At 43.5% G+C, this 12,785-nt stretch overlaps 1 protein-coding gene across 1 annotated transcript in view; it reads right to left on the reverse strand.

Moving 5' to 3' along the window:
• The window catches only part of PPP3CC (protein phosphatase 3 catalytic subunit gamma), a 52,713-nt gene that overhangs the window by 1,484 nt on the left and 38,444 nt on the right, over window positions 1-12,785 (reverse strand). Inside the window, 9 exon segments of the mRNA XM_030552085.1 lie at window positions 1,110-1,139; window positions 5,675-5,772; window positions 6,417-6,498; window positions 7,396-7,422; window positions 8,115-8,192; window positions 9,243-9,368; window positions 11,325-11,419; window positions 11,514-11,591; window positions 12,626-12,765. Coding sequence (XP_030407945.1) covers window positions 1,110-1,139; window positions 5,675-5,772; window positions 6,417-6,498; window positions 7,396-7,422; window positions 8,115-8,192; window positions 9,243-9,368; window positions 11,325-11,419; window positions 11,514-11,591; window positions 12,626-12,765 — 754 coding nt within the window.

A 12,785-nucleotide genomic window follows, 5' to 3' on the forward strand; every position in this document is an offset into this window, starting at 1 on the left:
CCAATTTTGAGGGTGCAGTTCAATTTACTCAGCAGCACCAATAAAGCCAGTGCTTATTTGCAGTTTTCACTTATGACTTCCCTTGCGAAACTGTTTAGCGAGGGCAACCCGCAGGCCAGACATGTGCCCTGTATTCTGAAGAGTTAATGTAGTGAAATAGCAGCACACTTTCAAAGCTGAAAAACATAAGACTAAAAAAAAAAAACAGTGAGGACAAATCAACAAAAGGCGTTTTACTTCAACACAAAAACCACGCACTGCAACACCACAAAGAGGAGAAAGAGCTAATCCTTGGATCGGAAAGGAAGCATTTTATCTTGCATGACCAGGAGCTAATCGCATGGGACAGAGCCCCACTGCAGATGTGTATGTTTTGTTTCTACTCAATCTTGCAGTAATTAAAGTTCCTTGCAGGGATTGCCCTACACAAAGCATTTAGCTGGTTGGTTTTACAATAGATTTAAGTAAAAGGTTTTGCTCCAAGTGTTTTTAAAGATTAAATTCTTTGAGATATTGTGATCTCCGAATAGTGCGGTTTTACCCAATGTAAATCCGACGAAATTGTGAAGGAGAATGTATGTTTCCAAAGCAGTAATTTCATTACTCTGGTATTTAACTGCAGAGAGGGTATTGCCTCTCCACATTGTGCTCACTCCACCCAAAGGGAAGGCAAAAGCTGAGATCAGATCCCAAGGAGACAGGATAGCAATAAATACAATCAAATATTTCCTATATGGTTTTGGTCAACTGTTCTTGCAGCCTTCAGAAACATATTGTCAAAGGCCTGAGCTGAGCAACAAGCCATCCAGTGATGAAGTTTCAGGAATCAACACTAGGACTTTGATGAGACATCAGAATTCTCAGTCTGGGATCCTGCTACAGAAATACAGCAGTCCAAAAAGCCCCGCCTTATGAAATTAAGCATCCCAACTCATTTCTGTGACATCAAGGCTGAGGCAGATCTGAGGTAGCCCAATATTTTATTTCTTTTCCCAGAAGGGGCCAATCCCTTTGGTGATGCAAGAGTAAAAAGCTTTCATACTGCTGATAAAGCTCCTTAAAATTAGCAGACAAACATGATTGAGTCTCTCACAGGATTCTAACCATACCTTCCCGTGCCTCTACTGCTTCTACTGTGGCTGTAATACAGGAGGAACAGTGGCATGCAAAAATGAAGACAGAAAAGAGTGAGTGAACTAACATTATTGCTGCTATTACAGAGACCCACAACCTCCCTGCCCCAGTAAGGACCATGATGAAGATCAGTTGGCAGAGAAGGACTGACAGGAGCTAGAGACAGAAGGGCTGGAAGGGGATTTCACTCAGCTGGGATTTCCAGCCGAGTATTCAAACTTCAGGCTGTTTGGGAGCCTCCTTCCTCTTAGTGGCATGAACTTCACCATACATGTCAAACTGCTGAGTCCAAAAAAAAGTAATAAAGCAACTAACAGGGCTGGACTTTCAGCACCTCCTGGGCCAGGTGCATTTGTGTCCCATGATACCCATGGGGCTAGTACCTTCTGGACTGAAGAGTGCCACGTTTCCATTGGTTTGCAAAGCTGACCTTTAATGGGCATCCGCTACTGCCTTCAACTTAGTGATGCTTTGGGAAGGAGAGTTCCATGGATAGAACTCACTGCCTCATGGAGATTACAGTGCACAAACCTACCTGTGGCAGAAGTGCCCTTGTCACTTAAAGAAGAAACTGACCTTAACCAACAGGTTGGCATTTGGACAGGAGGGGAAACAAAGGGGGTGGCTCCTTTTCTGGGAGTGGAGTGCTGAGTAGCACAGTAACTAGGTTGTTCAGCTCCTGATGTCTTGAAGTAGAACACAACACAGGCAGATATTTCAAACCTACTTGGCTTCAACTCCTCCCACAAAAAAGGTTACTAAGCGACAGGACACCATAACGTTTCAGCAATGCCACATCTCCCTCCGCTCCTGGAACTGCTGTGATTGTCAACATGCTTGTGTTAGTAACCCCTGTCAGAACACCTGGTAGCAGGGCATTCTCAATGGAGGGACTTTAACTGGAATCTACTTCTCCTTTAGGCTTAAGAGTGCCTGAGACTGTTAAATTCTTGTGGCATAATGCACAGGTCATGTCTTCGGGCTTCCAGACAAAGGGTGAGGAAGGGGTAGCATTGTTCGTTAACATCGTAGCTCTGGCTTGATCATCATTAGTTGACTCTTGTTAATCTCATGTTATTAAAGATCTGTAAAAGGCTCAGACAGTGAGAAGGGGAGCAAACCAATGCCCAGCCTCCCTGCCCTGACAATTAGGGTGGAAGATGATCCAATACAACACCGAATGCTCACAGCTTGGTGTGGCCATTATCTGTGGAATGCATGACCAAACAGAGGGGTTTCCAGAGCGGTCTTTGAAGGAGGTCATTCGGTGCATGTTCCAAGCATATGTGTAGCATGGAAGGCAGCATGAAGTTAGGAGTGGACAAGAGGGACAAGGAATGATGAGGAGAGAAGCATAGGGAGGGCATAAGCAGCAGGATGGTGCTTAGGAGCTGAGCATGGAGATGCAGGTAGCAGTGGAGTTATGGATTGCTTTGAAGGTGAGAAGCTCAGACGTCATGAAGTAGAGGGAAAGTCAATAGAGACTGAAGGAGGAGAAGGGAGAACAGGGTAAGAGCAGCAGGAATGATCATAATAGTGAGAGAGATGGCAGACCAATTAGATCAAACCACAAAGCTCACTATAAAGCTGTTTAAAGCTAAAATCCTTCACTTCAGGTTAAAGCGTGACTCTTTAGAAACTTTGGGATGTGTCTGCATTGCACCTCACCTCTGAGATGGTGGGGGTTCTGGGGAGAGGCATAACCTAAAAAAGCAATAGACAGAAGTCTGTGTCCTAAGCTTGTTTGCACCTCTCCAGTCTATAACATGTATCACCCTTCAAACTAGAGTTTCATAAAATAATGTTACATGACTAAGCAACTAACAAATTTATTTCAGCATAAACTTTCATGGGCTACAGCTCACTTTTTCAGATGCACAGAATGGAACACGCAGCCAGGAGACGGATGCACAGAATGGAACATGCAGACGGGGGATATTTATACATACAGAGGACATGAAAAGGTGGAAGTACGCATACCAACTGGAAGAGTCCAATCAATTAATTGATTGGACTCTTCCAGTTGGTATGCGTACTTCCACCTTTTCATGTCCTCTGTATGTATAAATATCCCCCGTCTGCATGTTCCATTCTGTGCATCCGAAGTAGTGAGCTGTAGCACACGAAAGCTCATGCTGAAATAAATTTGTTAGTCTCTAAGGTGCCACAAGTACTCCTGTCCTTTTTGTGGATATAGACTAACATGGCTGCTGCTCTGAAACATGACTAAGCTTGGCTCTAGTCTTTTGTATCCCAAGGTTATCAGAGCACGTTCAAGGTGAACACCTGCTTTCTCACCCACTGACTCTATTCTCATGCCCACAGCTTAATCAGTGTGACAGATATCACATTGGACAGAGTGTAAAGTAAACTCGCACATCTCCTTGGACAAAGAAAACCTACAAAACTTGGGCAGATGTCACATCATCCAAAGCCAATAGGATCCTACAGCAATTCTCCTCTCACGCACACATGAAATATTTAATAAAAGCCAGACAGTCCCAGAACAAACCTCTTTCAGAGCCATCAGGAAACCATTCAATACTGATAGGAAAGGAAAGCCATCCGATTATATGCAAGCACTGAAGGGCTGGCAGCAGGAAAGGATTAAAACACTAGATTACAGGATTCCCTCTGGGGACACGTTAGGATAACTCATTCCCTGACCACCAGCCAATCTCCACTCCTGTAGCCTGAAACACTCTACTTATATGAGGTTTGATCAATGCCTCTCTTAGAACGTTAATATAATTTGAGACTGATAGGTGGGGAGCAACAAGCGTACTTGCCAAAAATACAGAGAAAGTAACAAGCCTACAGGAAAGCTACTCAAACCCAATGGACCAAGTCACTGGGACTGCCAAGTCTGAACATTAAAAACAGACTTGAGAGAACTAACTTATTTCAGAGTAAAAATATGTTTCCCCCTCCTGGAATCATAATATTAGGGTTGAAAACAATGGGATTTAGTTTGATAAAAAGAACCAAAAAGCAGACTCATTTATCATACTATTCAAGTACATTGGTACACAGCAGCAGCAGCGTACCTGAAGCAGAGACTGCCTGGAGACAATGTTAAGGGGCACGGGGCACAACCCTTAAGAGTTGTTATAACAAACAAGAGATGATACACATGCTTGAAGCGTGATTCTGTTCAGTCTCAACCCTTGCTACCATTTACTGACCATGAGATTATACTAGTATCTTAGGAAAAAGACACCCTACCCCCACCCCAGTTTGTATCCGTTTATACCAGGAGTTCTCAACCTTTCCCATCTACGATCCCATACAATGGTCCTCCTGAGAATCCTCTGCCCCCATTCCCATGGTGCTGCAGGGGAGGAACTATAGGAACTGGCACAATGGTTTATGGTGGCACCTGAAGGCCAGATATTTCCATGCCATCTCTGCTTCAGCAGAATGCCAGATCGGGCAAATAGAGAATCATGACTCCTCCTGTCATAAACAGATAACTACGGGTTAATGTTCTTTTACCTGTAAAGGGTTAACACTGGGAACCAAACACCTGACCAGAGGACCAATCAGGAAACAAGACTTTTTCAAATCTGGGTGGAGGGAAGTTTTGGGTGTGAGTTCTTTGTTTTGTCTTGTGTCTGTGCCCTCTCGGCTCTGAGAGTGATTTTTCTATCTCCATGCTTTCTAATCTTCTGTTTCCAAGTTGTAAGTACAAGGATAGTAAGACAATAGGTTTATATTGTTTTTTTGTATTTACATGTGTGTAGTTGCTGGAATGTGTTAAATTGTATTCTTTTTGGATAAGGCTGTTTATTCATTTTTTTTTTCCTTTAAGCAATTGACCCTGTATATTGTCACCTTAATACAGAGACTATATTTTATGTCCTTTTTTCATTCTTTTTATATAAAGCTTTCTTTTTAAGACCTGTTGGAGTTTTTCTTTAGTGGGGACTCCAGGGAATTGAGTCTGCAGCTCACCAGGGAACTGGTGGGAGGAAGAAGTCAGGGGGAAAATCTCTTTGTGTTAGATTTAATAAGCCTGACTTTGCATACCCTCTGGGTAAGGGGAAGAGAGATTAGCTCTCTCGTACTTGTGTTTCCAGGACTTGAAACAGGGAGGGTAGAATCCCTTTGTTTAGATTCACGGAGCTTGCTTCTGTATCTCCTCCAGGACCCAGGGAGGGAACACCTGGAGGGAGGAGGGGAAGGGAAATGGTTTATTCCCCTTTGTTGTGAGACTCAAGGAATCTGAGTCTTGGGGTCCCCCAGGGAAGGTTTTGGGGAAACCACAGTGAGCTAGGCACTGTATAATTCCTGGCTGGTGGCAGCAATTACCAGGTCCAAGCTGGTAACTAAGCTTGGAGGTTTTCATGCTAACACCCATATTTTGGACGCTAAGGTCCAGATCTGGGAAAAATGTTATGACACCTCCAAACAAGTGCTGGGGGCTCCCTCACACGTCCCAAACCACATGTTGAGAAGCACCTATGTACACGTGTAACACTGGAGCAGAAGATTCAGTGAGCTCCATGCACAGCGTAAGGGTTATTTCGCAGGTACTCACCAGTCTGTAGAGTCTGCTTTCCCCCTGAGAGGACTCCCAGGGGCAGAGTACCTGTGGGAGTCAGGCCTTTGAGAGTCAGCACGCTCTCACTCTCCTCTCTGAAAAAAGGAAGCAGAAGGACGGATTACTCTTACTAAAGCCAGCATTTAGACAAGAGGGTTACAGCCAAAGGAATGCTCATTAAAATATTCCTTCCCTCATAGGGGAATGCTTCATACTTACCTTTGGGTAACTCTTAAGTCTAGGTCTGTACCATCTTGGCAGTAAACTGTTGAAGGTGATCCAAACAGCTTACATTTGACGTCTCTTTCTACCAGGAAGTTTAATACAACCTTGTAGGCTCAGGTGCTCTGTTTACTATGATGACGTGCAGCAAAGCCAACATCAAGGCAATCACTTCCTCAATACTTCCCTGTTTACATGAAATGCATCTCTGATCTGGAGGGATCTCTACTATAGGTCTAATCTTCTCTGTTTATGAGGATGCTTGCTTTGATAGGATGGAGGTTTTTGTAGTCCCCGAAGAACAGGACTGACCATCAGCTTTGCAGCACCAGACACATGGGAGCAATTTTCCCAAACCTAGACCCCCAATTTTGATATAGTTTTGCAGTCTCTCTCAGCTGGATTCCTGACTGCATACTACTACCTTCACTCATACAGGTCAGACAGAGGAGCAAACCCCAGTACCCAGATTGCACATTAAGCTCAGACACAAAACACTCTCAAGTTGCCTTCTTACCGGAGAACTGAAAAAACACGTGCCATCTTCCCAATGGCTCTGATCTTATTCCTGATTATCTCCTTACGGACTGTCGTGCCTGCTTTGAAAGAAAAAAAATTGTGTAAGGATTTCTTGCCCCCCTTTTAAAGACACAGGTAATGTCAGTATGCAGCATCTGTCTGGCTCTAGGAAAGAGAAATCATGGATTACAAATTCACAGCTATGTTCTTTAGAAAACAGTCTATTTGGAGGGGGTAGGAATGGAAATGAGGATGGTGACACCGACAAAAAGACACATAGAATAAAGGTCTAAGGAAAGAGTAGAACCACCAGAAGAATGGATCACACACTTCTTGCTTGAAGCAGCAGATCTTTACTCGACAGGTCAGATCACATTACACAGAATGTACCATAAATGACTCAGCCATGTAGACAGCTTGGTAAGGCAGAACATGGACAAATCTGACTGCTGATGAATACCTTGGAATACTGGGCTGTGCTTGCAGAAGGGAGAGTGGTCACACAAGCATCACCTCTGGCATAAACACACACAGTGAATGGCTGGCTAGAGCCTTGCAACTCTGCTTTGACCCTCACTCAAACAGTGAGGTAGGTGTACTCCCTTTTTACTACACACACTGGGAGAAAAGCATGGAAGGTGATTGATGATAAAATAGGATAGACATCTCCTCTCAGCTCCGATTCTTCAAATGGCACTATCACACATTAGAATAGTACAAGCCACACTGGAGACTGAACATGCACCAATGGTTTTGCCATGCACTAGGTGGCTGCATTAGGAAGTCAAATAGAAATGTGACCTCATCTCTCAAGTTCCTAGAGGAATGCAGCAGGATTAAAAAACACACAGCGCTTTTGTTAAAGCTGAAAGGGGGATGGAAAGCTTCCCCAGCTAGTCAGCTATTCAAATCCACTCCAAGGAATCTGGTGGCACAGGCAGTGAGAATTAAGCTTGTAGCAAATTCCAGCTGGGTACCTTTCTGATAGCTTGAAATGTAGTGATCTTCAGGGAGAGGAGACACCAAGAAACAAGGAGATGAACACAGAGATAGAAGAAACAAATTTAATTTTCATGGGAGGGAGCGGGAAAAAAATAAAAAATGATATTAAATGGGAGAAGCGGGTTAAAGTCTTGACCTGTTGACAGAAGTGGCACCTTGTTACATTATACTTCTCCTACTACTTCCATGCAGCATTTACTTTATTTTCTCTCAATACTTTTCCATTTAATCAACATTTATGCATTACCCCACCTGCATTCAGCTTCCTTCACATATCACCACTTCAAAAAAATCACTAATCAGGTCCAAATAATTGGCGGCTACTTCTGGAGCTAGTATGAAAAGGAAGGACAAATTGGCCCAGTGCTTGAGCGTTCAAGTTTAGATGCAGAAGGGCAGAGTAGCAGAAGAAAGACTGTCTGCACCAGTAAATTGGATAGTAACGTTTGAATCAGTAAAAATAACTTGGGGAATAATCCCACGACCTGGTAATACCAGGAAATCATTCTTCAGAATATCTAGTGAGGAGTGCATTGCCACAAATAAGTACAACCCTATGCACTTCACTGTCACTGGATTGCAAGGGGACAAAGTTTGGTATTTAGTTCTAAAGTGGGTGCCAATCTCTCTTAATTTAGCTTTAAACCATTCCCTTACCACTGTTAACAGCCCAACTTGTAATAAAGGTTGTTACCTTCCAAAGTTTCATCACCATCTGAAATCAACTCATCATCAGAGCATATGTTGAGGATGTTGACGAGCATCTCTGTGACTGCAAGAAGTAGTGACAAATAGGTAGGAAGATTAGAGGGGGCTGGCACTCACACTGCTCAAGGGGGAAGGGTGAGCTGGATTGAACCAATGATATCAGTCATTTACATATTTGAAGAGGGAGCCCAAAGATATTTTATAGCTACATTCTGCAGCATCTTTTATTGTAACGGATCCCAAAACACCTTAGATGAGATACTTGAGACCCTCTGTCACAGAGGTGGGTGCAATCTGAGCATTGCACAGAATGCTGCACAAGTGCATGGGAACTGGTCAGGGGGTGGGGTATCCATAGTGTTCATGCAGAAGAGATTGGATCCCAGTTAAGATCCTTTCCCAATCCCCCTTCACTCCCCCTACCTCACAAAAACTGCATAATACTCCATCTGTTTCAGGGAATATCTGCTCGTCTGGGATTTCAACCTTTGGTTCCACAGAGTACACATTTTAGACCTTTAAGCTATCCCCAAAATCAAAAGCCCTGAATGAGAATCTAGACTGGTTGGGAGAGGACAGTGCTCCTTTGTTAAGAAGCTGGAATTCTGGCAAAATATGGGGGGTGGGTGTTTAGGCAGCTGTACCTTATTAAAACTGAAATTAAAGCCTCTCCCTGACTGTGGTGAATGCTTTTTCTGATGGGCCACGTATCTACATGATATTTATCTCTTTCTTTGTGTAGCATGGAAGATGTCAGCACAGTTGGGGGAATTACCTAATCAGGGATGGTTCACAGTACAAACATATTGTGAAACAGGGACCATTTTATTTAACTTCTTGGTAATGGCAAAGCAGACCTTCTTCCCCAAAGAAACTTAAAATCTGATGAACTTTAGCCATTAGAGTTCTACTACTGTACATCATGGTAAGTCTGAACTACTTATCAATGCCATTTTACACTGCCAAGCTGCACCACATATTTAAAACTTCCTGGATAATCACTTGATTTGATATTTACAGATATTTAGTTACCCTCAGGGGGCTGTTAACACATATAGTGCTATGATCTGTCACTGTTTAGGCCAAACAGAAATCTGAATGCTTTATTTCTTACCTTTTTCCCCTACAAAAGGTAAAGACCATGTGAAGACATCCATGAAGTTTGGAAGCCAGTAGGGGTGTGGAGAACAGTTGAACTGTCTGATGTTCATGACATTGTTTTCATATTTCAGCACAGCAGCTAAAAAAGAATAGAGCAAGAACATGTGTATGCAGGCATGGTGAGCTCTGAGGCTCAAAGATCGTCTCCCTCTAGGTTTCTTCAGCACTGAGCGTTAGTGATCACACAATGACAACTAGTTCAATTTGTGCAGCACCAAACTACTACTTCTCTAGAATTAAGAGGCTTAAGTGGTATTTTCAGTTTATCAACCACAGGGCATGAAGTTTTAGACATTTCACAATAGCTCATCTTCCAAATAGCTGCTCAGGACAATATAATGAGATTCTAAAGAAATAGTACACTCTGCTCAGAAGCCTCACACGGTCACCTCAAAGAAACCATGAACCAGAAATTCTTGGTCCTAAGTTAAGGTTAGAAAGATAGGTGGAAAGTTTCCCTCACTCCTTATTTAATATCAGAAGGGTTAAAGTTTATGAACATGGACAGTAACTGCATGTTACAGCGGCACAGTCACCATTACTGGTGAGTTGCCATTACTGGCATGTATGTCATCCCCCCAGGGCTTATAACATGACAGTTTAGTTGTAACAGCCTGCGAACTGTCACCTTAGAGGGGGACACTCAAAGCCAGCTAAGCCATTTCTGGATCAGAGTGCGAAAGAAGGAGTATTGTTTAAGTTTCCTACTTAGTCCAGTTTAGACTAAAAAAATGCTTTAGCTTTTAGTTTTAGAAACAAGATTCGCAGCAGCTTTTAGTCCTTAGTGCAGTTCTAAATTCACAGCAATGCTCCTTTTCCCAATGCCCATCAATATTCATTTAAGGGCCCCTGATGACATGGTATAAGATGACATTCCCACAGATATCAGAATCAGAGGTGAAGGCCTATTAAGTACTCTTGGCCAAGCAGTTTAAGATTGTTGCCTCTGAAGCATACACTAGGCCTGTGTCCAGAGTAACTAACTGATTGCCACCAACTCCTCTTCAAGACTATTCCTCTGCCCTACAGAGCAGGCTCTTAGGAAAGAGTTCCTGCTCTCAGCCTAAATTTTACCTGTGCTCATTTTCACCCCATTATTCGTATTTATAACCACCATGGACTATTCTGAACAATTTTCTTCCTCCTTCTCCTTTGTGTTTACATATGCCAAATGCTTCTAGCTATAGTGTGTCCTGTGGACCCACTGACCTGATGATGTCAGTGAAACAATGCGTTACTTCAATAAGCAATGCCACAACAATCTGCTGCCAATTGAATGCGGCTGCAATGCTGATAGCAAAGCTACTTTTCATTCAGTGCCATCACCCAAAAAGGAAAATAATGTGATGCTGAAGTACCTAAGTTGAACTGACTAAAGGAAAGAAATTCAGAACCAAAGCTACCAGCTCCATGGTTTATTTATTCCTTTGTGCACTGGTGCTGCAACACATGGGTTGGGATAGGGTCAAGTCATACACAGAGTGGCAATCTCCACTATGAGTTTACAGGCTTTTTGTCAAACTGACACTTAATGAAGTTCTTTTGGATTCAACACTAGCTTATCTCAGGCACACATCACATGGAAGATGAGATGTTTTCTTACGGTTCCATCAGACCACTGTGGCAGATAAAAGGCAATACTAACTTTAGGGATCTTGAGGAGCCCGTTTTGAGCTATTCCACCTTCTTCCCCAGCTGTCACTTCCCAGACACCCACCTCCCCCTGAAAGCTGAGAACCAAATAAGTGGGAGTAGAATCATATCAGCAGGTCAGGCCAGGCTAGAAGAGAGGAGTAGCAGCACATAGCAGCTAACATGATGCAGTTGGCTCAGTGGCTAGCATGTTCTGGCTCACAGGCTGTGTGTACACCTAGGGAAGTGGAAGAGGTTTCATTCAAATGAGAAGGATGGAGTGAACTGGGGCTACTGCTAACAAAACAGAAGGAGGAAGTTGGAGAGGGGTTTCCTAAGGGTTAATATTAAAACAGAACTGGCATCCAAAACAATTGCAGAGACGTGGCCTTGCCTGCCTTACCCTTGTTGTTATACACATCTAGGTAATTTGGTGCAGAGAAGATCGTGATTAGCGATGGAAAGCCCGTCGTCTGGCTCTTCCTGTACATTCGGTACCTAGAAGGCAGGGCATGGTGTGGAATTCGGTCTTGCTAAGTGTAGAAAAAACTGAAAAAAACATTCTTGCACAGTCTACCACTGTAGCACTTACCCAGCATCCTGGGCTTCATGAGCTCGGATTACAGATAACAAACTATTGTTTTGCAAAAATTCACAGACTGCAGGGTAACTAAAGAGAAGAGTTTTAAATACATTAGTAGGTAGCAAAGACAAAAAAATCCTCCCTCCTCTGGGGAGGCAGGAAAAATGAGAACACAGAGCATTAATGGTCTCGTGAGCTTTGCAATTAATCTTCAAATGATAGCACTGCACATAGTTGTGGGCTGCTTTCAGATGTGCTGAGCATCTTTAGATAGGTCTACCCTACAGCTGGGAGTGAGCCTCCAACCCTGGCTGGCAGACTGATGCTTGCATGGCTCAAACTAGCGTGCTAAAAAAAGCAGCATGGATGTTACTACACCAGTGGAGGCTTGCACTAGCAGCCGAGCTCAAACCGACCTGAGCCTCTGGCTTCGAGCTTAGGTGGCTAGCGTGAGCCTCAGCCAGTGCAGCAACATTCCCAATGCTATTTTTAGCATGCTAGCTATAGCCCTGCAGTCACAAGTCTGTCTACCCAGGCGGGGAAGCTCACTCCAAGCTGCAGTGTAGTCACACCCTTCAAAGCCAATGAAAGCTGCAAGCGCCCAGCACCTCTGAAATAAGGCCACAACTATGTACAGTGCCATCTTTTAAAGATTAAACACAAAGCACATTGGAAACAGTAGTCAGTCTGGATTCCTACTCTAAATCCCAACCAGGCAGGTTGCAAGGAATCAAGTATAGAAAATTATCTTTTAAAATTATTTCTTTCCTTCTAAAATCCCCTTGATACCTTCCGGTCCCTGAAATTATCTCCAAAAGCACCATAACAGGTACCAGAAGCCTCATTACAACCTTAGATACTTGCGATTTCATCAAGTGATGCATCCTGGGGCAGCTTCAGGGAGTCAGGTACCGCCCAAGTAGATTTCCCATAGGGGAAAAACAGCTTTAAAGCAAGTTCATGCATTTCTGTGCTAACACAGACAGCCCAAGAACCTGGTAAGCAGGGGCACATTTAACACAACAATCCGATTTCACTCCATCTCTCCATTCACTTTCAAAGACTACCCAGGGTAAGTCAGAAGCCATAGTTTATCTGAGCCCCACTGAAACTCTGCTTACCTGTAGAAATAGGAACAGCCTCGAACAGTGTTGTGAGTGAAATGCTCTAGCGTCTTCTCATTGCCGTAATCCTCTGATGGATCAGACCAGAGTAGGTCACACATCGGACCAAAGGCTGGAGGCTCTTTAAACCTGTCTAACTGGAAGGTGCACACAAAAT

This window comes from Gopherus evgoodei, chromosome 2, assembly GCF_007399415.2.
Source record: "Gopherus evgoodei ecotype Sinaloan lineage chromosome 2, rGopEvg1_v1.p, whole genome shotgun sequence".
Lineage (NCBI taxonomy): Eukaryota > Metazoa > Chordata > Testudines > Testudinidae > Gopherus > Gopherus evgoodei.